The sequence below is a fragment of the Pogoniulus pusillus genome, chromosome 6 (genome assembly GCF_015220805.1).
Source record: "Pogoniulus pusillus isolate bPogPus1 chromosome 6, bPogPus1.pri, whole genome shotgun sequence".
Taxonomy (NCBI): Eukaryota; Metazoa; Chordata; class Aves; order Piciformes; family Lybiidae; genus Pogoniulus; species Pogoniulus pusillus.
In genome coordinates, this window is record NC_087269.1 from 33,923,849 (window position 1) to 33,951,315 (window position 27,467).

The 27,467-nt window shown below is 40.7% G+C and overlaps 1 protein-coding gene across 14 annotated transcripts in view; it reads right to left on the minus strand.

Moving 5' to 3' along the window:
* The window catches only part of ANK3 (ankyrin 3), a 430,392-nt gene that overhangs the window by 139,567 nt on the left and 263,358 nt on the right, over positions 1 to 27,467 (minus strand). For all 14 annotated transcript variants that reach the window (XM_064145162.1, XM_064145163.1, XM_064145166.1 and 11 more), the window contains 6 exons: positions 26,982 to 27,083; positions 26,445 to 26,543; positions 25,961 to 26,059; positions 20,697 to 20,795; positions 16,954 to 17,139; positions 14,962 to 15,060 (listed from right to left, as the gene is read on the minus strand). In XM_064145162.1, the coding sequence (XP_064001232.1) occupies positions 14,962 to 15,060; positions 16,954 to 17,139; positions 20,697 to 20,795; positions 25,961 to 26,059; positions 26,445 to 26,543; positions 26,982 to 27,083 (684 nt within the window). The remainder of the gene's footprint in view (positions 1 to 14,961; positions 15,061 to 16,953; positions 17,140 to 20,696; positions 20,796 to 25,960; positions 26,060 to 26,444; positions 26,544 to 26,981; positions 27,084 to 27,467) is intronic.

Below are 27,467 nucleotides of genomic sequence, written 5' to 3' on the forward strand. Positions count from 1 at the left end.
TCTGAGCATGTAATGATGAGGATTCATACCTCACAACTCCACTGGCCTTTTAGTAGCCATGAAAAATAAATAATACATTACACCTGATTCCAAAGCAACAAGATAGCAATGCTATTGATTTCTGAATATTACCAGCCAACTCTTAAAGCCTCACAAACACCTACATTTCAGCTACACCACTAATTTCTTCTACCAAGTTTGTTTCTGTCTGTTTTGATGTAACGCTGTACTTAAGTGAGACTGTAAATTGGTGTTTGTCTCCTGCCTGGCGGGCCAGCAGTGTGCAGCAATGCTGCACATCCAGGACAGTTACATAACCAATGCATGTGCACACCAACACACTTCTTTAACAAGAAGTAGCTAAGACACTTCTTCATGCTCTGATGAATCCTTTATCTTCTGGTATACAAAGGTCATATCTTGTATCTATCTGATCATATGGAGCCAAGTAAAAATAAAGGGATTCAAATAGAGAGCATGCAGCTTCTGTATGAAGGCAAACAGAATTTTGAAGAACATGTTTCTGTGTATTTGGGGGCAGCACAAACAGCTGGCTGGTTAAAACCAGTTTCCCTGAGAGTGAGCAGAAAGCAGAACGTTTTTGTGAGCTTGTATCCTTCAGCCTTAAATAGCTGGACAGTGGTACGGGAGTCACCTGGCCAACAGACCATGTAATAGTGCTTCCTCAAAACTGAAGGTGAGTTGGAGTAATGGAAAACCAGCATGGGAAAAGATCTCCTCGCAGATGTGACAGCCTGACTCATAGCTTAATGATAACATTGAGTACCCAAATCCAGTGTGCTACATTATCATTTAAGCAATGATTAAGCATTCACCATTATGAAGCTAACCATTACAAAGCTAACACATAGCTACTAGCAAGTACTAACTTATACTATCCCAGGTGTAAAATAAATATTACTGAGATGAAATTGCAGAGTTTGTTTTGTCAATATTAATGATCATTAGAGGATCAAGTGACTTACTATTCCAGGGTAGCTTCTCATTTCTTTAAAAATTGAAGTAAACCAAAAAGATGCTTAGCATACTAAAACATGTACGTCTAATCCTTCCAGGGATGTAAAACTATCATCATTTAACCTGTAATTTGTGAGTTGGTTTGGAAAAAAAGGAATCAATTCTATTTGACTAGAATTTGACATTGGATATAACGTGGGGTCAGTATATCACTGTATCAGCCCCAAAAAGATCAGGAAAGGAGAGGAGAAAACTAATTATGGGGAGATACTTTCTGCTTTTCCTCTCTAGCCAGGAGGAAAGACAAATTCTGTTTTCCTAAGAAAAAAAAACAAAACCAAAACCAAACAATAAAACAAAACAAAACAAAATCCAAACCAACCAGTAAAGGAAGTAACTTCTGTGCCTTGAAGCAAAGGGTACTGCAGGTAATTTATACTGAAAGATGATTTTTTTTTCCACTTGCTAGGGTTGATGGGCAATGAGGTTAATTCAGTTTAATAGAACTCAGTGCCTTGTTAATATGTCAAAATAACCTAGTATGAATAATTTACTGTATCATACACTGAGCAGAAGAAATGCTTTTTCTAAGCATCAATTAAGTAATGAAGGAGAAAGGGACAACATTATGACAGGTAGGACAAATACATATTAGAAGTCTGGTCCTCATTCATCTTGACACTAAACTAAATCAATCTAGTACAGCACAGAGAAGGGTATAACCATAATAATGTGTACTCTGGATCTACTTATTTGACCATCCAATCATTCAAAGCTCCTGTTGCCTTAAATGAATGAGAGTTGATTCAAGAGTAGATGAATCACTGGCAGATGTACACCTAAAGTCCAAAAGAAATTACTTCCACTTAGCAATTAAGGTTTAGGTCACATTGTTTGCTTGCAACAGAGGAAAATAAAATTAAAATACCCAATTTCATGTTCAAAAGAAGTTCTGTTCAAATGTCCTTCATATTTCAAGCTAGTACTAGAACGACCGGGGCAGCGCAGCTCTTTTCTCAGCTTCTGACAGGGGTGAGCCCCCTGGCTGGGACTATGGGGAAATTCTCCGGCAGTGAGCAAGGACTGAGTTCTCTTCTGCGAGCAATCCATCTTTCCTGTCTTTATTGAAAACCAAACCAAAAAACAACCTCCACAAAAACCCCACTAAATGTAGTGTTTCTAGGGTCTTGAAACTTTGAGTTACATTACGAGGAGATGGAGAGAGAATGGAGGTGATTACTTCAGATGTAGTTTGTTAGGGAAAGGAACTACACACAGCTACTCTGAAATAATGAATTGAGCAGAAGAAACCAAGCAGACAAACCCCTCTATGTCCAGTGAAGTATCTGTCATTATGGATGACCAAATTCAGCTCCTCTTCTCTGAGAAAACAGTACTGGAGCACTCACTCTCTGGGATGGAGGATGCAGGGATTCAGATGGCTCATAAAAAGAGCCAAGAAACAATGAAGGGAAGGTGTGTTTAGCCTTTTTTAGCCCTAGCAGCTCAAGAAAACGCTGTGGGGAAGTGAAAGAGGAAAAGAGATGGGACAGGTCTCTCTATTCAGAACTTAATTTTGCCATTTAGCTTTAAAATCTTTTTCTGATAATGAATGACATAAAGTAATACTTCTAGCTGGCTGAGAGCTTTGACTCCCTGGAGATGAAGAGATGCCTTATGTGACTGCTTGAATAATTGCACAATGAAGTTTAGGGTAAGCAACTTTCTTCAACACTGTGTTGTGCCAAGGCCTAAAGAGTTATATTTAGATGTATCTTGCATATGACCCCTTCCTCTCTCTCATTTGACAATGAAGAAAGTGAAATGAGAAATAAATAAACCTCAGACAACAACATGATTAAGGTTTCTGATGACAAAAGGTAAAGCAAGCAACTCAAGATCGAGTTGAGGTGAGGAGAAAGTTCTTCACTGAGAGAGTCATTGGACACTGGAATGGGCTGCCCAGGGAAGTGGTGGAGTCGCTGTCCCTGGAGCTGTTCAAGGCAAGATTGGATGTGGCACTTGGTGCCATGGTCTAGCCTTGAGCTCTGTGGTAAAAGGTTGGACTTGATGATCTATGAGGTCTCTTCCAGCCTTGATGATACTGTGATATTTGTCACAAGAAACTAGAGGTTAAAAAATCTTTAAAATATCTGCAGCATGGGTGTAAGTTATTCTCACAGAAACTGTGGTATCAGCAAACAATATAGCAACCAAATGTGAGGTTCTGAGTTCTTAGTAAATCAACAGCATCTGCTGTCTTTTCAGTCTATTTTTATCTGTTTGATCTTCTATAAATTTCTCCCTTTGTTCTTTAGATAGAATAGTAAATCAGGAAACTTTTGGAAATGCTTTCCCGCAGTAATGAAGCTGAAATGCCTTCAAAAGGTTGCCATTAAAAGATGTGGTTCAGATTGAGAATGTCTACTGGACTGCTTCTTGCCCTTGCTGTTGAAATATCAAATGCTGGATGATGTCTCAGGTAGACCCTCTGACACTTAGATCCAACTTGCCATTCAGGTTGAGAGTTAACAAATTCCACAGGGAATATGAAACAGAACTTGTGAGAATAGCAACCTAAAACTATGCAACAAATGCTCATAATCTTGTGAACTAGCAAGTACCATTTCTTCTCCCCCTTGGTAGATTTCCTGGAGTATATGACTTGAAGCACTCTGAAACTATATATAGCTCCAAGTGTGACAGCTTGGATGCATGCAGTTTTCCTCATACCTCACAACAGCAGGGAAGGCTGTTGTCCCTTCATCACTGTCCATTATGTGCTGCAAGCCACCACCCTCTCACACAGGGCCTGTGCCTTCCTTTGGAGTCTCACAGCATCCAGCAATATGACAGGTGAAGTGTGACCTGCTTTTTACATTCAGTGCCTTTTGCTTATGCCGGATCAGAGGATACACTTAAGTCCTTTCAGCTGCAGCTATCTACAGCTTCACAAGAAAATTCAAACAACTTTTGAGTTATCCTTTTCTAAACAATAAGCCACCTGCATTCCCCATCTGAAATGAGATCGGCTCCCCTCCAGCACACAGCATTATCAATTATAGATCACCACAGCACACAGACTCCTTACTGTTACAAATTAGCAAGAAGAATGGTTAGGAAGTCAGGAAAAAAATATGGAAAAATGACAGAGTATATCTTAAAAGTTTGGGGTTTTTAAAATGAAGACTTCTCCCTATTTTCTGGCATGAATCATAGAATCATAAAATCAGCCCGGTTGGAAGAGAACTCCAAGATCATCCAGTTCAACTTATCAGACAGCCCTAGCCAGTCAACTAGACCATGGCATTGAGTGCCTCATCCAGACTTTTCTTGAATACCTCCAGGGATGTCGACTCCACCACCTCCCTGGGCAGCCCATTCCAATGCCAATCACTCTCTCTGGCAACAACTTCCTCCTAACATCCAGCCTAGACCTTCCCTGGCACAACTTGAGACTGTGTGCCCTTATTCTGTTGCTGGTTGCTTAGGAGAAGAGACTGATCCCTACCTGGCTACAGCCTTCTTTCAGGTAGTTGTTGACAGCAATGAGGTCAGCCCTGAGCCTCCTCTTCTCCAGGCTAAACAACCCCAGCTCCCTCAGCCTCTCCTCACAGGGCTGTGTTCCAGGCCTCTCACCAGCTTCATCACCCTTTTCTGGACATCTTACAGTATCTCAACATCTCTCTTGAATTGAGGAGCCCAGAACTGGACACAGTACTCAAGGTGTGGCCTGATCAGGGCTGAGTACAGGGGAAGAACAACCTCCCTTGATTACCTTTTTCTCCTGTTAGCCTGAGTTTAAAAGGATGAAGATGTTAATAAATAAGAAAGAGATGTTTGCAACTGAAGGTAATCGATTGCTTGAGCGTGTCCAGAGAAGGGCGACGAGGCTGGTGAGAGGCCTCGAGCACAAGCCCTACGAGGAGAGGCTTAGGGAGCTGGGGTTGTTTAGCCTGGAGAAGAGGAGGCTCAGGGGTGACCTTATTGCTGTCTACAACTACCTGAAGGGTGGTTGTGGCCAGGAGGAGGTTGCTCTCTTCTCTCAGGTGGCCAGCTCCAGAACAAGAGGACACAGCCTCAGGCTGCGCCAGGGGAAATTTCGGCTCGAGGTGAGGAGAAAGTTCTTCACTGAGAGAGTCATTGGGCACTGGAATGGGCTGCCTGGGGAGGTGGTGGAGTCGTCGTCCCTGGGGCAGTTCAAGGCAAGGTTGGATGTGGCACTTGGTGCCATGGTCTAGCCTTGGGCACTGTGGTAAAGGGTTGGACTTGATGATCTGTGAGGTCTCTTCCAACCTTGGTGATACTGTGATACTGTGATACTGTGATTGGGTCCTGAAGCCTACCTTATAAAATAATAATAATAATTTTTAAAAAGTGGCACACAAAAGCAGGTAAACCTTTCCTATGAACTGCAGAATTGTTTTAAATGCTGACTAAAGGGCAGATCATGTACAGACTGTGACAAGTCATTAGTAGCATTATGGAGATTTGATATTTCACAGAATGGCTTAGGCTAGAAGGGACCTTAGAGATCATCTACCCCAGCCTCCCCACAATGGGCAGGGATGCCTCCCCACTAGATTCAGCTGCTCAAGGCCTCATCCAACCTGGCCTTAAACATTCCCAGGAAGAAGGCATCCATACCCTCCCTGAGCAGCCTACTCCAGAGTCTCACCACTCTTGTACTGAAGAACTTCTTGCTAAGATCCAGTTTAAACCTATTCTCCCTCAGCTTCAAACCATTTGCCCTTTTGCTATTGCTAGACACTCTTATGAAAAATCCCTCTCCAGCCTTCCTGTAGGATCCATTCAGGAACTGGAAGGCAGCTCTAAGGTCCACCCACAGTCTTCTCTATGTCAACCAACCACAGCTCCTTCAGCCTATCCCCATCATAGAGGTGTTCCAGCCCCCTGGATCATCTTTATTCCCCCCCACTATATTTTCCTCCCCATGAATGACAGAATTTACCTCCACTTCTCGGCTCCCTCCAGCCTCTCAGTGGAGTTTAATCAGAAAAATTTAGCTTCTTTATCTTTGATTAAAAAACCCCAACCCAACAATTTCTCAACAAAATGTTCAGATTAACTTGGAATGTAATAAGACAGTCCCTCTCAGTTCTTAGCTGAGAGCAGACTTTGTGAAGAGCTTAATACTGACAAAGAATGTGTGAATAAAGCAGAAGCTTAAAATAGGCAGACTGCTACAGGAGACATTTCCCACACAAAGGAAAATCCCTCCATCAGTAGAGAGTCTTAAGGAAAGAGAATAATGTTGGTTGTTGATCATCGCGTGCTGAAATAATCAATGCATGCATATTATCAGTTTCTGGAGGTATGAGAAGGTTGTGCTGTGCGTGCGAGAACTGCCATGTGCAGCCATGCAGCTACATCAACATGTTCTGTACGAAAATGCTCAATATTCTCTCCTTCTGTAGATTTCTGCAGTTCAGAACTGAAGCTACAACTCAGCAGAATCTGAGCAGAAAAGGGCCTTGTGTTCTATAGAGTACCAGTTACTGAGATCACTGAGGCTTACAGTTTAACTTCTGAAAGTCCTATACGAGTACAAACACAATTAGATGCTTTCCAGGAAACCTTACAGCACTCCATCATTTTTGAGGTGTTTTCTCCTCTCCTCAATAGCAGAAAGGCATGGTAATTGAGTTCTTGTATGCTTATATACACTTATGTTTTTTCAGGCTTGAGATGTATGGGTCCTGGAAGAAAAGAAGGAGGAATATAGCAAGGAGCTTTTATGGCAAACTACCACTAGGGAAATAGAAAGATGTTTTTGTGACGTTACTGTCACTTACATATTGCCTGCTTTTTTGATGGGCTAATGGTGTTCTGCTCCTCAGCCTCAGGGTCATTATTAATGCATGTTGTCCTCACACCACTCTCTCAAAACTGCCAAATCCTTTCTCAACCTTCCAGTAAGCAAACTTTCTGCAGGAAATGCCCAATCCCTGTGGAACCAAGATCTCCTTTAGAATAAGGAGTGGTGTGTATGAGGAAAACTGTTTCAAGGCTGGATGTGGTATATGGAACAGCAACTACCCCTGTTTACTTTGGCAATAAAGACATGGGCAAATGTCATCTTTATGTAGAAGATCCCCTTACCACCTGAATCTTCTGACTTGCTCGAGTACAAATGACTTGGATGTGAGGGTCAACAGATATTTCTTTCAGCTGTTGATTTGGAAGTTGCAGAGAACAAATTTTTTTCTTCTTCCTTTCTAACCACTGTGCTCCTTAGACATAACTGGAGCTTCAGAGAGAGGCATTTCTTCATCTGCACAAGACAGATCTTTTATCTGAATGATACTGTCAGAGAGAAGAATGATATCTGAAGTCTCAGCAAACCCCTAAAAGATAACTTTTCTCTAACTAAAATTCCCAGAATATATCACCTCCCTGGCTGAATAGCAGCCTTGGAGAAACAATGATATGCACATTCTGGTTGCTGAACTAGCACACAGGGCAGTCTGGACACACATCTCCATCAAAGACAGCTGCCAACTGCAGCAAGCCCTGCATGGGAACACGCAGGCGCTCTGCAGGGGTCTGTCTTGCACCGACATCACAGGTATAATCAGACTGCTAAGAATACTGGTTTCTCATTTCTTTCAATGGCTACTGATTGCTTTAGCATATATCTGGATACCTTTCCACATCCTAGATAGTCAAGTGCAAGGTAGTTTAGAGAACATTTGAAGAGACCAGTGGAGATAAAGAAGAAATCTTTTTTTTCCCCATCAGCCCCCTGCAACCTTCATGCTGAAGATGACAACCCTAGGTAACAGTATAGGTTGAGGACTGACCTGTAGGAAGGCAGTAATGGGGAAAAGGATTTGGGGGTACTAGTGGATGGGAGGTTGACCATGAGCTAGCAATGTGCTCTCTTGGCCAGGAGGGGCAATATCATTCTGGGGTGTATTAGAAGGGGTGTGTCAGACTTCTTTCAGTTTGCAACTAGGATTCATCTTCACTCCTCCAACATCAGGTGCTATTGCCAGTTAAGGGAATGGTGCCTGGAATTGCTGCAGTTCTTCAATGCCCAGGTAGCAACTGCACAATCTCAGTTACCCCATGTTCTCTTTCTCCACTTGTTTAGCTCGTACAAGATTGCCTCCTAGTTAAGCAAGAGGGGAATATGATGATGCAACTAGAGGATTTCTTTAGGACTGAAGGGTTTCAGAGAAGCATAGCCACACATGTGAAAACGTATTATAGAAAAAGGATGATGAACAGACATAAAATACATGTTACTTCTGCAGTGCATACCCTATCAGTAATTGTGACAGGTTTACTGCTGAATCTGAGCCCAAGAACTCAAGCAATTAGGAATGAGTACTTTTATTTCATTAGAAAATGGCAAACAACCAGCTCAATAAGGATACCTTGTTTCACTTGGACTGAGGTTATGGAGGTTTTTAGACCTGCCTCTTGGTAAATTGTTAGAATCAGGGCCATCACCAGCTGATTTGCTGAAATTATCTCCACCCACCCACAGAGATAGTTCCGTGTTCAGTGCAGTTCAGTGAAAGAGCTGACGTGGAATCAATCACTGGTCTGAAGAGTGCAAACTGAAAGCAGGTACACTTCCAATCTTCCCAGTCTCCATGGTCAGCAGGTGCACAGGCTGGCAGGCACTGTAACACCTGTAAGATCTCCTGGAGCTATGCCTGTTTTTTGTGGATGCAATGAAAGAATGGAACAAGGGAATATATGACAGCTGAGAGGCAGACAGGTGCATACCAGTGGGGGTGAGGGGAACAGCTGCCACTGTGTCTCACTGGAGACATAATTTACTTACAGTACAGCAACACTGCTCACCTCCTGCCCACACACCGAGAGCCATCATCAAGCTCAAGTCTTTGGAACCTCTCAGAAATGCACTGAAAACACAGCAGTTGTGCTAGTATGAAGCAGGCTAGAATGTTTTGGTGAAAAGAACTAGATAATTGGCTGAAAAAGGAAAACATGGTTGTGTCTCCTTCTCTCACAGTCTCACTGAGATGTATGGGAACAAGAAAGTAAACATTAGATAACTTTCTCCATTTTGTCTTCACTCTGCTTTTGGCTTCAGACTGAACTACATCTTCCTAACCTCACTGCCACTAACTGCAGCTCCTTAACCTCTTGGCGGCACCTCTTTTCTTTCTCAGGATTAGAGTAAGGTTGAGAGGGGCAGAGGGAGGTGCAGGGGTGGTTGAGAGCCCCTCCTGGGGACTCAGGTTTCTGGGAGGGGAGTTGTGCTTCTGTATTATTTTTACTTTGTATATTTCTGTATATAACTGTATATATTGTAAATAGCTGCTTGTATATTGTGCCAGCTGTAAATAAATAGCTTCATTTATATTCCCAGAGCCCATCTGAGTTAGCTGGGTGTTTCTAAAAAGTGTGTGTGTGGGGGGGGTGGGATAGAAGCCAAACCACCACAGCAGTTGAAGAGATCTCCTTTGCAGACCTATGGGTCTGCCTTCTTTTTTCTTACATCCTTACATCTTTCACCAGCTCCCCTTTCCACCATATTTGCCCTTGTCCTTAAGGCTCAGAGCCCTACCTTCATCCTGCATGTCCATTCACATTTTTAACACCCTTCCCCAACTGCACTACACCAATGATGGAATCTGGCTATTCATCCCATCCTCACATATTAATTTTCATATTGCACCCTTCACACAGCCATCTTCTGTTAGCACAATCCTCTGCTACTGTTGAAATCTCTTCCTAGAATTGATGCACAGAATCACAGAATGATAGGAGATGGAAGGGATTTCTGGAGACTATCAAGTCCACTCCCCCTGCTAGAGCAGGTCACCTAGAGTAAGATGCACAAGATGGCATCCAGGCAGGTTTTGAATGATGCCAGAGATAGACACTCCACCACATCTCTGGGAAGCCTGTTCCAGTGCTTTGCCATCCTCAAAGCAAAGAAGTTCCTTGCCACATCTAGGCAGAACTTCCTATGTTCAAGTTTGTGCCCATTACCTCTTGTCCTGTCACTGTACATCACTGAAAACAGACTGGTTCCATCCTCTGGAGAATTACATGCCTAAATAGTCTAAATGTAAACTGGGACATAAGCAAGTAGTGTTGTTTCATATTTGTTTAACATGAACAAAGGAAAAATAGTTGGTGGTTTGTAAAAGCACAAAGTGCATTTGACACCCCCAGCCTACAGTTTGTACTCCTGAAAGCTATAGTACATACACACACTGAGATTTCAGCTGGGTTAGAGCCCTTCCATAGCTTTCCTCTGCTGCTTGTCTTAGATTGACAACAATATAAACAAGGGTGTCCTTCCTCTAGCAGGGAGACAGCACATTGTGGATCTTGTTTACAGAAATCAAAACAAGAGGCAAGGAGGTAGCAGTGAGCAGCCTGTACCCGTGTGACTTTTTAGTGCCTCTCCTTGTAGTACCCCTACCTCTTTTGCAATTTGGGTAATCAAGGTTACCCAATGCTGCTAATTGCACTTAACATTTAGCTTCTACCGGTGCTCTGCCTACAAATTTCACTGCTCTGCCAGAATCTAACTCATCTTTCTGTGAAGCGCTTTCATTACCCACAGTCTGATAAGCACTAAAGATCAAAATTCAACACCATATTACTGTTATTTATGCTACAATTCCTTCTGTCACAGCTACTTTATCTGGTTTTGCAACCACCATACAGTAGAGATGCGCCATCTGGGTGCCTCCATCCAGTTATCACAAGCACAAACAAGCCGCTTTGTGCTCTGAGTCACTGCATCAGCCCACTGCTCTTTCGGGTTGATGTCATTGCATCTGCAGTTCCCCAGCTATTTGAGCACTCTGCCTGTCTGATCATAGCTAATGGAGGGAGAACCTGGAATTTCCTGATCCTGAAGAGGGAAGGGTGTCCTTGTTACTTTGCATGTGCACTACATTGGTGCTCCAGTCCTGAACAGAGCTGCTGAAACCTAAGATGTATTATTTTAATAAAACAAGCATTATATTTACTGACACTGGTGCTAAATGCTGCTAATTGCTAATTCCCTAATCTTGTTTCTGAGTGGGAAAGAGTTGACTCAAGACCTCATTTGTCTTCCTTGCTCCTGTGATTAGAGCCTATCTAATACTGAATCCCAAAGGTTATGACAATCTGAAATGCATTAATGCTCTAGTTTGGTCAGTTTCATGATGTGGGAATAAGAGGTCAACACTATCAGTAAAAGCAAAGCACATATAGTTGGAATCATAGACTCACAGAATCAACCAGGTTGGAAGAGACCTCCAAGATCATCCAGTCCAACCTAGCACCCAGCCCTAGCCAGTCAACTACACCATGGCACTAAGTGCCTCATCCAGTCTTCTCCTGAACACCCCCAGGGATGGTGACTCCACCACCTCCCTGGGCAGCCCATTAAAATGCCAATCACTCTCTCTGTGAAGAACTTCATCCTAACATCCAGCCTATACTTCCCCCAGCACATCCTGTGACTGTGTCCCCTTGTTCTGTTGCTGGTTGCCTGGGAAAAGAGACCAACCCCCACCTGGCTACAGCCTCCCTTCAGATAGTTGTAGACAGCAATGAGGTCTGGAAGCTTCTCAGAAATGCTTAACCCTCAAATTTACTCCTAGTTTGTGAACTTCTTTGGATCTAGCCTGAGACCTCTCTCTCATCAATAATATGAAATACATTTAGTGATGAATGTGATTTGGAAAACATCATTTATGGGGGATACATGAGAGCTGATTCTTAGCTTTGGTACTGAGCTATCAGCTTGACCTAATATCTGCTAGCAGTCTCACCAGCATTAGTAGGTGAGTAAGGATCATGCCTTACAGCAATGTCTTTTAGCTTTGGGGATTTATCTTCATTAATATTAATTAAGTGATTCTAAGTGTAATGAATAGTGGCCAGCATCAACAGTTTTCACACACCTTCCTGTTTTAAGGAACGTATTCTGGGTCTGTCTTTGTCCACAATGTTTTTTTCCCATTCTATTCCACTCCATCATGCTCCCTTAAACAGACATCTCTAAATGACTGTTCCTTATTTTTAATGTATTTTGAGGAAGGATTAAATGGGAGAAGTTCTAATTGTGTAAGGCAAATAGTAGCTTCTACTCTCAGTAAACATGACATTATTTTATTGTTTTCCTGGGTTTGTGATGCTTATCACAAACACTTTGCTTCATGTAAATATGTTCCTTGACTACAGAAGCATTCCAATTTTTAAATTTACAGGCTTTCTAAAGTGAAAGAAAATTTGCTTTTTGCTATGAGACAAATGCTCCAAGCAGTAGAATAACATTGTTCCTCTGGAAAAAAAGTAATAAACACAAGACATAATGCAAATCTCTGAAAAGGAACTGCTGAATTGTCTGTGGCACATAATTCCCTTCATCAATATCATATTGAATACACATTGAGGTTTTTTCTTCCCCTATTTAATTTTTCCCCTACTTTAATTGAAGGATTGCTCCAGAATTTCATAATTTATATTGACTATAAATCAGTAAACAATTAGTCACTGGGAGCATGATTTTACAAAGGGGAACTCTTTTGACTAACCTGATAACCTTCTACGAGGACGTAACCAGGTGGATAGATGATGGCAGAGCAGGGGATGCTCTTTACCCTGATTTCAGTAAAGTATTTGACACTGTCTCCCACAGAATCCTCACAGCTAAACTGAGGAGGTGGGGTCTAGGTGATTGAGTAATGCGGTAGATTGGAAACTGGTTAAAGGGAAGAAGTGAACAAGCCAAATTCTTGCATAGCCTGAGTTTCTTGTTTTGGTGGTGTTGTTTTTTTTTCCATTTGGTGGGTTTTTGTCATTTTTTTATTCAGTTTGTTGGTTGGTTTGGGTTTAGTCTGTGACAGAAAGGCCTTGAAATCACATTTGCCTATTTTGCCTTGTTTTTTAACCATATCACAACATACTACCCAGTGAACAACTACTATGGACAGGTCTTTCCTGGTTGGTAGATTGTTGGAGAAACCAATAGGAGAAGGAGGTCTGTTCTTTAGCCAAGAATTAGATCTGTTTCCAACAGTTAATTGCAACACATTTCTGTGTTCTGTTGCACAATTTCTGTACTGATAACCATTCCTGGCTGTATGTCAGCAGAAATTCCATGAGCATTTTATTCATACAGCCTAAGACATTACTGAAGAAGCTACAGTGTAAACATTTTTTTATGAACTTCAGTAGAAAGTTCTAGCTCCAATATTTTCCAACATTAAGCTATTTGGAATATTAGCCTCTTTTCTATTTACCTATTCATCCCTAATTTATCTCCCCACTTTTACTTTGTTAAATGGTCATGTACTCTAATTGTACCTACTGAGCTTTCTACCCATGTCCTCTCTACCCCACCCATTCTCTAGCCGTCCATCATGCTCATTAAATGTTGTGATACCTCTGCGTTTGCTTTTCTTTTGACTCCCTTGTGCCTGGTGCAATCTCCTTCCTCACTCTTCATATTGCTGCATCCCTGCCCATTTACACTTTGTTAACTCACTCTTTCAGCTGTCTATAACTTCTCTTTGTCTTTTTCTGTCCTCTACACTTATCCTGCTTACATTTTGCTGCTTCCACATCCTCCCTTATCTGATAATGCTCCTTCACTCTAATGTTGTTCTTTGGTCTTCAAACAGCAGATATGGCAATCTTTGGCCAGGAATGTGTGATGATGCCCTGCTGGCACCAGGCTCTTAGAGCAGTCCAGCTGCCTGTGAGAGCATGGACCAACTTTCCAAGCATGAAGGCACATATGAAGCCACTGGCCAGCTGCTTCCAACTCAACCCAGAGTCAACCATGGGGACACCAACAAAGCCCATACCATTTCCTCCTGGTTCTTGAACCTTTTTCATACATCTGAGAAACTCTCCTGTAATTCTCTGGGCTATGTCATGGCTTTGGTGCACAGCTTACAGGGTCAACAGGACTAGTTCCACCACTCCACCATGGATTCTGCCATACAGCTTTCGTTATGGACTCCTTTCAATTTCTGTGTCTTGTTTCATTTTCTACCTTTATAATTTCTCAGATCTCATTTACATATCATCTGACTCTTGTATTTGCAGCAAAGGCACAGCTGCTTTATTCACCAGTACACCTGCACTTTATGCTCACTGGAAGCAAATGCATATTGAGGACAATTCAACAGGGAGTGCAATCCTGCCATATGTTAAAGACACAGGTGGAAGCATTCTGTGCTAGTTTGAAGCTAAGTAGAATGTTTTGGTGAGAAAGACTAGATTATAGGCTGTGGAAGGAAAACGATGATGTCTACTTCACTCATAGGCTTGCTGAGATGTATAAAAACAAAAATCCAAACATAGATAAGGCACTGGCTTCTGCTGCTGGGGAACTGGCTGAGCTGCATCTCTAACCTCACCCCTCTCTGCCATGTCTTTGACTAATCCACTTTGTTTCCTAACCCCCCTGGCCGAACCTCCATTCTTCCTTGGAATTGGGGTAAGGTTGAGAGGGATAGGGGGAAGGTGAAAGGGCAGTTGGGATCCCCTCCTGGGGACTCAGGTTTCTGGGAGGGCTGTTGTGTTTCTGTATTACCTTTTACCTTTTATATTTCTATATATAACTGTATATACTGTAAATATCTGCTTGCATATTCTGCTTAGCTGTAAATAATAAGCTTCATTCAATTTCCAGAGCAGTCTGAGTCTAGTCTGGGTGATTTCCAAAAGTGTGTGGGGGGTAGGTAACACCCAAACCATTACACACTCAATTCACTGAACCACAACCTACCTTTTGCAACACTGGAACTATGAAAATAGTAGCTCTTTCTGAATAAAACAGAGGTTTCCAAAGGTGAAGACTAGAGCTCAGGTGCAGCCCAGGAAACACCTTCTACAACATATAGTAATGGAAGACGATACAGGCAGGTCAGGCTCCTTAGCTGGCAAGAGCAGTGTGCCTTTCCATACCTTTGTATGTGTGTGTGGGAAAAAGTGTCTAAGTGATGATTTCACACTTACCCTTGCAGTGAAGTCCACAGCAGCACCCCGATTTAACAGCAATGTAGCTACATTGATATTCCCATAGTGAGACGCTATGTGGAGCGGAGTGAACCCACTCTGGAAAAACAAAGCAAAACAAACCCAATACATATCTATTTTTTGATATCTCATTGTTACTTCAATATTTGTATCACATCACTGACAAAAGCTAGTAACAGGAGTCTGCTGCAAGTCATCATTCCAATTCTGTACTAGTTTTCACTCACTGACATTTACTTGTAGACTCCCAGAGAGTCTAAATAAAGCTGTATTGGTATGCAGGAGGGAAAAAAATTAACATATTTATTCTAGAAGACCAGAAATAGGATAAAACTTTCAGTTATGCCAGAAAAACAAAGCAAAAAACCCAAACAAACAAACAAAAAAAAAGCAAAACCAAACAAAAGAACCCCAACAAACCCCAAAACCAACAAAACAACAGCAAAACATTTGAGAACTGAAACAATGATCTGTCTTTTATATGAAATTAATTTCTAACTAGAAATATCTAGTTGGTATTGTGTCAGTCTTGCAAGTTAAATCTCTTAGAGATTCTTTGCAGAAGTTCAGATACAAGTCATTTAATGATACTTGCTGTTTGTTTATATATATATATATATATAAAAATTCAAAGAAGATGCAAATGAAAACAAGATCAAAGATTATTTTAAATTATTAATATGGATTTTTCTTTCCGAGGGTTAGTACCATAAAGATCAGTCTCCCACTGTGGGCAATCACACTGAGTTACGTCCAAACACCATGAGTTACCACCCTAATTAGAGGCCTAACTGATAAAATTACTTTGGCAATTTATTTCCATATTTAAGTAGTTGTACTTCTTTTTAAAAATAATGCTAAAACATGCAGCAATTCCATCAGTCCTGCAAAGAATGAAACCTTATGGGAACTAGATGCATTTCTAAATCGTTAGCAAGCCATGCTAGCTGCCACTGCTCTGCTTTGGGAGGTTTGCAGATATAAAACCACTCTCAGATCATTGTATTTGCTGACACCATCAAGGTAAGTGTCATGCAGAAGCCTGAAATCAGATCTGGATGCACAACATGACAGGGTTGTCTGCAGCTCTTAAAATATCTGATAAACATATGCTCCATAAGAATCCCTGAAAACTCCATCTTAGAAAATACAGCTCTTTTATCATGGCATTTAGTTCCCAAGAATGCTTACTCTTCCTTTTAAACCCTAGTTTCAGCTGCAGAAAGCCCTGGTATCTAAACTACAGTCTTCTCTAGCACATGCTACTTCATTTCATCTAAAGCAGGTATCTATCCTATAAAAGGCGATGCAAAAAAAGGAGGAGGAAGAAATGATGCAGCAGCACTAAGTCATTTAGGAGTGATGATGCATATATATATATTTTTATATACCTCTGTTGTTCTATTCACCATCATCTAGGTTAACACATTTGGAAGCAAAGAAGGGGAAAAAATGAACGGTTAGTTCACCACTGGTGATATGGATGCAATAAGCTTCATGATTGCTATGTGGCATGGCAGCTCAGATGAAAGCACGATTGGCACACAACGGAAGCTTGACTGAATGGAAGCTGAATGAGAGAGTATCTTCAATGTTAATTGTTACATGTTTACCAAAGTTCTTAAAGGAGAAATTGCACAAACAATTAATCAAATTATTTAATTGCACAGTACCTAGCATACACCACTGCAGGGCTGGCCTAAGTTCCCAGTGAATAATTCTAGTGATAGTTTACTCATTATTTTCCATTTGCAAAGTTTCTACAGGAGAAATTAACCCTGATTTAAACAAAAAGAGAATGGGGGAGAGAGAGGTAAAGTAACCAAAGGAAACTTTATTCCTAATCACACTCTATAGGAGAAAGTTACGCATCACCCTGCAACAAAATACTTCATGCTAAGAGAGATCTTCACTGGATGTTGCACATGTGGTCAGCACTTCATAGCAAATCTTTTCTCTTTTATAACTGACCTTTGACTCCACGTCAGCATTGTGGTCATTCTGCAGGAGCAGAGCCGCTGCCTTCGTGTCATCCTTGCGAGCAGCGATGTGAAGGGCTGGAAGACGGACTTTTCCCTTTGTATCATTTTCAAGCAACAGTGAAACCACCTGATCATGACCTTGCTGCAAAGCTACTGCCAAAGGCGTGAAACCATCCTGCAACACATAATGGGGACTCTCAACACATGTTCCAAGCTTTCCAGGAGGGTGGAAAGGGGAAGGAAAGAGCTCTATGCGTTAGTGACAGTACTGGCTCAAATTCAGACAACACAAAGTATAGCATGATGCAGATTAAATGTACCCTGCAATGACATTGAATTGGAGTAAAGTGTTGGTAAATTAGGTCCCAAATGCTGCAAACACCTTTCTGGCACTCCTAATTTAAACATAAATGTAAACAAAAATGACTGAGTGTTGAGAAAAAAGAAGTGTGACATTACTCACAAATGAACAGTTACATAAACATGTGTATAATAAAGTGTAGAATTACATAAAGAGGTATAAAAACCTTAAATGTTCAAATTACAATTATTAAAGACATCTCCATAGCAAATTGTCATCTATTCCCTCCCCCCTCCCCCCAAGCTACAGTTTATAATCTACTTTTTTTTTTTTTTAAGGAAAAAAAAAAACCAAACCCATGTATTTTATATGAGGATTTAAAATCTAATAATATTTGATTATGAATACCACATTCTCCACATAAACCAATTATTTTATTACAACACCCATTTATGAAAATTTATATAGATGTGATGGACAATCTTCTCAGAATTATTTCTTTTCAGACTAGCCAGCAGCAAAATAGTGCAAAATAAGAAATCTGAAACCCAGCAGATTTTTGTTTAATGGTTTTTAAGGATTCTGACAGATGAAAAGTAAAGTCTGGTTTTAGAATTTTATTTTTATGGACTCTTAGAAAATTAAAGAATGAGAGCTGTCATTTAGGTTCTGCTCCTTCCAAACATTTAAATAGCATTCCAAACCATGAATGCATTCAGCTTTGCCCAAGATAATACTCATAAATCACTTTAAAAACATCACAAATAGAAATTGCTCTACTTAGGCTATTTATTACATTTGACTCTCAATTAATATCTCCAGTCTAGTAGGTAAACACCTTCTTTCACTTTTCAACCACATCTGACATGGAGAAAAATGTGTGGAATAAAAATGTAATGATGACACAGAGGAATGTAGATCCTCACCCTATGTCAAAAGTGAAGAGTTCAAGGGTTAATAGGTTAACTTTGGAACTAAAAGTAATGTTTTCAGTAAGGATTTTCTCTGGCTTACTGAAAGGAGGAAAGCCAGGAGGAGTTCTGAAAGAGAGCATTTTTCCAAAGTTTTGGAGGAAAAAAAAAACAAATAACTTAGATTCTTTGGTTCCTAACAATTGTTTTCTTCTTCATGAAAATTTTACAGCTCGTTTAACCACGGCCACCTTCTTCACCTTTGGCTCACCCTCCTCCAGGAACAAGGCAGAATATGCTGTGCACCTCTGAAGGCTACAAAATTCCCTGAGCATCCCCACAAGAGGGCTCTGGCAATATAGCTATGCTGTACCTGCAGAGATGGAGGCTCTCCTGTGGACAAACCCTGAGTGCGACAACTCACACTGTAGTGACCTGGAGCTGCTGGCTTCCTGGGCTGTTTCTACAGCTGCCAGCAGTAGCACAGCACCAGCTTCTCTTCTCCCAAAAATGCTGGTAACTTTGGTAGGGAAAAAAAAAAGAACCACAGGAACACATTTTCTATCTCTTTATGGAAGAGGGAAGTGGACAAACAGGAGGGAGCACTCCATTTCAATCCCAGAACAGCTGCCATCTCCTGAACTCCCATTTTCCTGACTTTGATGAGTGGTGCCATCACTTCGGTGTGTGCAGGGATCACCGTACCAAGGCCAAGTAAACTGAGACCAAGAATATTAACACCAACAGGAACGCATTTCCACCACATGCTCTCTGAAGATGCCAACCCACAAAAAGCAATTGCAAGCAAGTACCCTGATGTCAGCACTATAATTAGCAACTGCACTTTAAAACTTAAGGCAAAACCTATCCCATTAAAAATAAAGCAAAAAAAAACAAACCAAACCCATACACTTAAATAAAATAGAGGGCTTTGCTTTTTTCTTTTTACTTTAAATTACAAGATCTTTGTTAAGGAGTTTTCATTTTAATGAATATTTAGCTAAGTGGCACTCACTTCACAATAAAGGCTTTTGCACTTAGAAAGATAAACCAGTGGTATATGAAAACAGACCAAGAGAAAATAAAAAGCACCTATAAGAAACTGTCACAAACACATAAGACAATAAAGGCAAGATTGTTTTGTAGTCTGGTATCTTCAAAGGAATTCTCTATAGATAAATTTAGATTGGACTTTATCATCAAGTTGAGTTGAAGACAAGTTCAAGCTGGAGTGGCACACAACGCTCAAGATAAAAACAATACCTAAGAAAAAGAACCAAGTAATCATGCACAATTAAAGAGATGTATTTTCAGAAAACCATATAGTGTCAAAAATACTGTCAAAAGTCTGAAAATTACATAGCTGGGGGTCCTGTGATTTCTTTGTTTCAGAGCTGTCACGAAGAAAATTAAATCAGTGTTCTGAAAACTACAATTTCCAATCACTTTTCCAGATGTAAAATGTTTAATTTTGGTATTTCTTGACTTTCATATCTCCAAACATTTCCAGAAAATAGTTTCTGATGCATACTTCTAGTTGCAACTAATTTTGAAAACATAATTTTGATCCATTAGTGATTCATTTTTTATGCTGCTGACTTCAGAAGAAAATTAACAGAGTCCATATGAACCTCATTATAGAGTGATTCCATGAGGTACAGTGATGCAATAAAGTGATTTTGCATTTCCCATTTTGGAAAGAGTAGGGCTTGTTCGAGTGGGCATTATTTCCTTCATGAAGTCAGTTCAGTTAGAGCAATCAGGATGTAATAAATATTCAAGAGAAGATACTGATTTTTTTTTTTAATAGTAAAATCTTGAAACTAAGACAACTGAAAACTCATCAAACTAAAAACCCATCAAATTTATGACTACTAATATACCTGCTGCTTTTATTTCCTTTCATGTTACTTTATTTGAGTTAAAATTACATTTTAAAGCAAGAAATACAATGTGCTCTTCTAGAAAGATGACAGAATGTCCTGAAGGATGGACTTTTCTATCACCCTGAAATGATCACTGCTGGGCCAGGTAAGATGACTAGGTGTTACAGAGAGGCTGCAAATGCAGTTGACAAAATGCTCCCAACACTAACTCCAGGCTTTACCTGATGTCCCAGGGCTGACTTCAAGGTGTAGGTAAACAGTTGGGTTATTTTTTCTTTATGGTTATCCTTCACTTTACTCACTACTTTTAATGAAAGCACAGAAAGCTTCTGTATTATGCACAGAGCTTCCCTGTTTGAACACTTAACCTGAAAGTCTACCAGCTATGACTAAGAAGACATCTATATATAGAACCTCTCCTAGTTAAAGTATTTTTTTTAAGCTTTGGAAATGGCAAGAGATGGTTTGAATTGCTGAAAAGTCAGTCACTTGGTACTCATTAGCACATTTCTCAGAGAGAACTTCCTTTGGTGTTTAGTTCTGTGTTGAAAAGACTACTTAGATGTAAGATGGTAAGACTTGCAGCTAAAGCGCATTCTAGTTTGTTCATAAAGAGTGAAATTCGGGCTTTTACCTCTGTGGCAAGGCTTTGACTGGCACCGTTGTCAAGAAGAAACTTAACAACCTCCAGGTGGTTTTCTTGGGCTGCCATATATAGCGGAGTGAAACCATTCTGAAACAGGAAAACAGAAATGTAAATACTTCACTAACATTTCATAGGTACCACTGATCTGCCAAACTTGGGTAGACTAGGAAAAAGAACAACAACCAAAAACCAACCAAACAACACTCCCCCCAAAAAAAAACCCAATCAACAAACCAAATAAACTGCATGCTCCTGTGCTAGTTGATGGTATGATCTCCCTTGATTTAAGAGAATATAGGAGAAGAGTAGTATGACTTAAAAGTCACAGTGAAATCTTTCAGCCGATCAGATACAAGTATTCGATGCTGCGGAGCTTAACTTATCCTTTAGTAAGTGTTTTCTCCTCTTTCAGTACTGAAGGAAGGTTGTAGCCAGGTGGAGGTTGGTCCCTTCTCCCAGACAACCAGCAACAGAACAAGGGGACACAGTCTCAAGTTGTGCTGGGGGAAGTGTAGGCTGGATGTTAAGAGGAAGTTCTTCACAGGGAGAGTGATTTGCCATTGGAATGGGCTGCCCAGGGAGATGGTGGAGTCACCATCCCTGGAGGTGTTCAAGAGAAGACTGGATGAGGCACTTAGTGCCATGGTCTAGTTGACTGGCTAGGGCTGGGTGCTAGGTTGGACTGGATGATCTTGGAGGTCTCTTCCAACCTGGCTGATTCTATGATTCTATGTTTTTGTCTTTGCCTCAAGGGCAGATTACAGCCTTTCAGGAACTGAATTTTTGGGGACTAGCGTTAAGACAATGCATAGTTCCCTACTTTTCTAGACATTTCTGAAATCCACAGCTTTGATGTCACTCACAAAACTGACACATCAAAATGAAATCATGAAACCTGTCCTGAGATCAGACACCTCTAAAGGAATTTATGGAAGTTTCTGATTTGCACCTGGAACAGCCTGGCTTTCATACAGCACTGCATGTGCTTCAGTCTAACAGAACTGTGAGCTAGTGGTAAACACATTTTGTAGTGACAACTGAAAAGGTCCATAAACTATTGACTGAGCAGTTTGGTACTGCTGAAGCAGACAAAGCAGCATCAGCAACAAGAAACACAATCCCTTTCTCTTTTGATCTGTCATGATAAGTGTTTGTAGCCTTCATACTCTGTCAGACATATCACTGTCAGACTTTGCCTAATCCCTTTCCTTATGGTAACAGCAATGATGCCCTTCAATGTTTTGGACAGCAGGTCACTGAGGATTCAGTGAGACTTTGTTAGGCCCCTGTCCTTCTTCTCACTATCTTCCAAATCTCATGCCATTGGGATTCCTATGAACCTCAGATTTACAGAAATTACACACAAGTCAGCTGCAAACAGGGCAGCAGCTTCTTCGTTTAACTGCTCCTCCTTTGATCCTCTCAGACCACCTGCTGTGCTACGCACCACTTCTGATGACTACTCTAGAATGTGGGAAGTATAAGGAGGATGGGAAGTACAAAATAAAGCAGGAGGTGATGGCTTGTTAAAAATATTAGGTAAAACAGAAGGAAATTTCATCTGGCTTAAATACAGAAGTTCAGGAAGTGCTTCCATGTGACTAGGTTTGGGTGAGAACATCAGCACTCTCACATCTGCAGAGTGGCCAGGTCAGGGTGCAAGATGAAGAGGGAGCAGTTCAGCAATTCAGGTAGAAGAACAGTTACAAAGGACACTGACCCAGATTTCACAAGAAACCAATGGAACCAAACAGAGAGGAGATGAGAAGAGTTTAGCTGTATGCTTGCATCAAAGCAAAAAAACCACATCAATATTCAGAGCCCTGGAGAGCTGAAGGGAAATCGCAGCCTAAGACCTTGTCCTGGTTTTGCTAGGACAGACTCCCAGGCCAGCCCTGGGCTGCAGGCCATTAGCAGTCCTGCGTCAGTCAGGACAGCTGACTGGAGCTGGCTACAGGTGTATCCCAGTCCATAAGCACCACACTCAGTATAAAGGAGAAAGTTTGCATAGGAAAGTACAGTCTCCTGTTTGGACCCCATGTTCTTGAGGACCGCCTTCCTGGATATTGTGACTACTGCAACTTTGCCAGGCTAAGTACGACTTCAAATACTTTGTATTGACATTAACAGCAGTTCAGTTATTTCATTAAATCAATTTTCATTCAAACTGTAAATCTTCTTTCTTTCCTGATTCCCTGGTGGGAAGAAGCCATTAGAATAACTGCTGTAGTTTAACCCCAGATACAGATTAAACATAGGTGGACCTCTAGCAGTGAATTTTGGCTGAGTTATAGTAGCTGCAGTGAAAGCAGCTGAGAGACATCTGACTGTCACAGCAACAGGGCAGCACTTCAGGGCATACGTCCAAAACAGAGCGTGTAGGACAGTGCAGGTGACCTGAGACTGAGCATGCAGGCTCTACTGACAGCAGAGACAAACAGGAGGTCAGAAGAAAGGACAGATGTAGAGGAAATGGCATGAACTGAATGTTTGATCCAAAAGGAGCTTTACCATCAAGGAGACAGAGAGCAGCTGTGAAGCCACATGTTTACAAGGCTTGCACAGGCTGTAAGGTCTGTTGCTGTTCCAGTATTTTGATAATTTGGTCCCTATTCTGGAAAGCATCACTATGAGCAGGCACTGAAATCCTACTGGAGCCAAAGCTTGAACTTAACGATGTGTTAATGCACTTACTGGGACCAGAGTCAAACAGTTCCATTGCCATACAGTCAGAATTCTGCTTAATGAAAAATAAAGAAGCCAGAAGGCACTTGCTAAGGTACCTAATATGTGATATGGCAGGTATCACCACAAACAGCAGAATCTACCATTTTTCCTTGTTATTTCGTGGCATATTCAACACCTACTTACTGACTCGGCTGGAAGCAAAGGTTTGGTTGTTGTTGGTTTTTTTTTTTTTAATTGTTTTTTGTTTCAAACATTTGCATTTAGAAAGGAAGCAGGAAACCCTTACTAATTATTGGCTTCAGAAAATAATTAATACCAAAAAATGCTCAGAACCAAGTACTATAGCATTTGGAGATAGAGTAGAACCTTTTCTCCTGTGCTAAAATATTGTACGGTTTTCAACATCCTTTCACCTATACCTTGTTTTTTCTTCTCTCTTTAAAAAGGGGATGACATTGCCAGAAAACCACATGCCTAAGGAAAGTATTTTGTCTTCAATAGTAGTAAACATCCCTTAGTACCTTTAAGGGCAAGAATAGACAGCCAAATTGACAGAAAAGAATCAACACTGAAAACAAAAAAAAAAACAAAACTCTTTGGGTAGCCCCTCTAGAGGTATGCCAAATTTAGCAGAACTTTGTAAGGAGATTTATGAAGGCCCAGGAGATGTTCAGTACCACAGACAAAACTAGTCCAAAGGCAGCCTAGTAATAGGGAGTTCCAGGGACCTCCCAAAAAAAACCTCAATCCCAGTTGAGTTATTTTGCTGCCAGCTGTTGGGATATTGGTGTGGAATGGCCAATATACAAGTGTGTCAAGCAAAGGCTTCAAAGACATCCATAATGGTGGGGGGAATTAATTCTTCCATTCTCATATGTTAGCAAAATAAGGGTAGCATGTGGCAAAACCTTAGGGTGTATGGACAATGCAGTTATATAAGATGTTTACAATCTCAGATTATTTTTAGTGGCAGGGTTGAATACACAAGTTCTCAAACACAACTACAAAAAGATAGTTTAAAAATCATCTCTCTCTAACAGGAAAAACATTTGAAAGATTTCTACTTTGTTTTACTTCCTAACAGTCACAGGAGTTTTTACTAAAACTACTTTTTAATGTTGTTCTCTTTAATTCAAACTATAATGTGCTTGGAACCAAGTATTGCAGTATCTAGCTACTATAGAAGTGAAAAATGAGAACTGAGCTATTTCTTTTGTCCAATTGAAGGAAACGTGAAATACAGATCACAAATAACTCAAGTTCTTAAAACAGACTCTATTAAGCACTTTGTTCATACCATTGAGAGATCAATACAAAACTTCATGTTTCTTTAATAAGTAACATTTTTAATCTCTCTTTTTAACAAGTATTTTTTATCATGCCCACTACTTCATAACACAGAAGAATGGCATATTGGGCCACATGAGATCATCTCTTAACCTGAATCCTTGTCTGACACTGACTGTTAGCCAGTCCCCAGGGAGAGAGAAGTGGAATGTGGCAGGCATGCAGGGACATCTCCTATGGCACAGTCACCTTGGCTTTCAACAGTCTGTTGTTTATGCATCTTTTTAGAGATGTTACTCTCTGTTTCTTTTTACTGCTTTGCTCTCGACACCAGCACTCATTTCCCTTATTTCACATTTTCTATAACTGACTTAAATATTCATTCAAAGGTCTTGACCAAGCTTTAAAGCTCTGCCTATGCTTGCAGTATCATCTTGTGCAAGGAAAAGCCTGAGACACTGAATTATGTGAAATAGGATCCCTTTCATTTGAACCAGTTTTCTCCCGCTCTCCTGTTCTATCTGTATCTCTTCTGACTTTGTAACAATTAGCAGCTCTTGGGACACTGGAGGGCAGATGTAAGACTGAAGGGTAAATGCCTCACTGTTACATAACCACTTCCAGTATCCTGCATACAGCCCTGGATGTGTCCCCACTTCATTCATCTCCAGAGGTGGGCTTCTCTGTGGCTTCTGGACAGCTTAAAACACAGATGTTACTTCTGTGTTTTCTCTGTGGATGAATGAGCTGGGTAACTCAGAGTTAATCACAAATGATGGTTGACATCCCACATGAGAAAAGACCTGAGTGCAACCTGAGATTTCACTGCACTCTCTTGCCTGTGAGAGAGGACAAGATTTGATGTCAGTGATGTCTCTTGGCACACTGGCCACCTGGCAAGAGGTAGAGAAGAAGAGGGAGAGCTTAATGCATTTAAAGTTTTAGTTGTGTATTGAGTTACAAGGCGAAAATGAACTCAGCACTGCACTCACTAAAATGCCTGCTTCAGTAACAAAACAGCAGCTGTGTATCAACTTTGGTTTTGCACCTGTAATCGGTTATCTGTGTATGTGAACAGCCAAAAACAACGTTGATTTTTTTTCAATGTTAGCAGGATTATATTCACATTAAGGACTCTATCCAACCCTATTTTCAAGAGGCATCATTAACACAATGAGATCTACTGAATATATTCATTGGTATTAGTTTATAAGGGGACAATGATTTTAATGTCAGCAAAGTTTTTCATAGTACCCAGTCGAGAAACATTTCTTTACCTGAGACTGTGCGTTGACATTGGCCCGATTTGTAACCAACACTTTGACTACTTCTGCTTGTCCAGCAAGGGATGCTATGTGCAATGCTGTGTTTCCTTTCTGAAATGAGAATGATATTTGAAGAGCACAAAACCTGAGCTTGAACAACAAAATATGACAACAAAACCAGGAACATACTCCATTTCAAAATGTTGTACTTCTCGCAGTATAGTACTCTTACTTAATACTTCTAATGGCTAAGTTCTTCTAGAAGACACGTACAGAATCCAAGACAGGAACCTACCATTTGTTCATTAAATCTCTTCCCTAATAACTTGTGATATTTATTATAATCTAAAAAGTTTCTATTAAAGAATTATTGAGACCATTCCATCAGTGGAAAACATGCGGCTACTGCTGCAATAATATCTGTAATCAGCTGTCTAACTCTTTGTAGCTGTGCCATCAGCGTGAACAGAAGGACAATTAGATAGGCCCGACTGACCTTTGTTGCTGCATCCACACTGGCACCTCGTTGTATCAGTTCGGAGACAACTTCTACATGTCCTTCTTTGGAAGCGAGATGGAGAGCATTCAACCCATTCTGATTTGAAACAAAAACAAAAGACAAATGGAGAGACTGGCACAAGTTTTCCAGCACAGCAAACATACCAAGATACAAATTATTATGTCCCAGTGAGAGGACTGCTTCCAAAAACTACTCTTGCATGAATTTTATAAGAACCAGATTATAAAGAAAAGGTATGAATTAAATCAGAACATACTAACTCTGAGGTCTCAAGTTCTGCATGCACTCCCCTGATGTGATGCAATACAAACAGAATGAAAGATAGTATGAACAAGCACAAGCAAAATAATGTCATGGAAAGGGGTGGGAAAAAAAGTTTTCATTGCTTAAAATATATAGGCATGACTTAACAGGAAACATATAAGTTAGCATTGACATGAAGTGCAAATACAGATTCAAGAAGTAGTGAGAAAAGGTATTTATCCAGTAAATTTGATCAAAATATTCTTCAACCTGATTTGAAATGTTGATATCCACTCCATTTTTTAAGTAGTCCAAAGCTTTTTCCAAGTTGCCAGCTCGAGCAGCTCTCAGATAACTTGCATTTGTGTCAGACTAGAAGAAAAAAAAGGAAAAGCCCCATTAGCAACTGCAGCAGAGTGATTCCTGTGGTAAAGAAGTTACTAATGATACAACACACTGTACACACATTTAACCAGACATGAAAGGATCCCAAACTGCCTTAATAAATATGGGTCAAATCCTGACCTCCTTGCTTGCGCACATTCCCTCTGGTGTAAACAGGCTGTCTGCCTGACTAAGCAGCATAAGATTTGACTCCATACATAAATGTGAATTATGCATCATGCTAGCAACCAGGGACACATCTGGTACCCAGCATGGAAGACAAAGATGGTGATGCTCAGGGTAGGAACTCCGTGGAAACCACTCTGCTTTTTCCAAAAGTGCCACACCACCTTTAATGTCCAAGCTGAACAG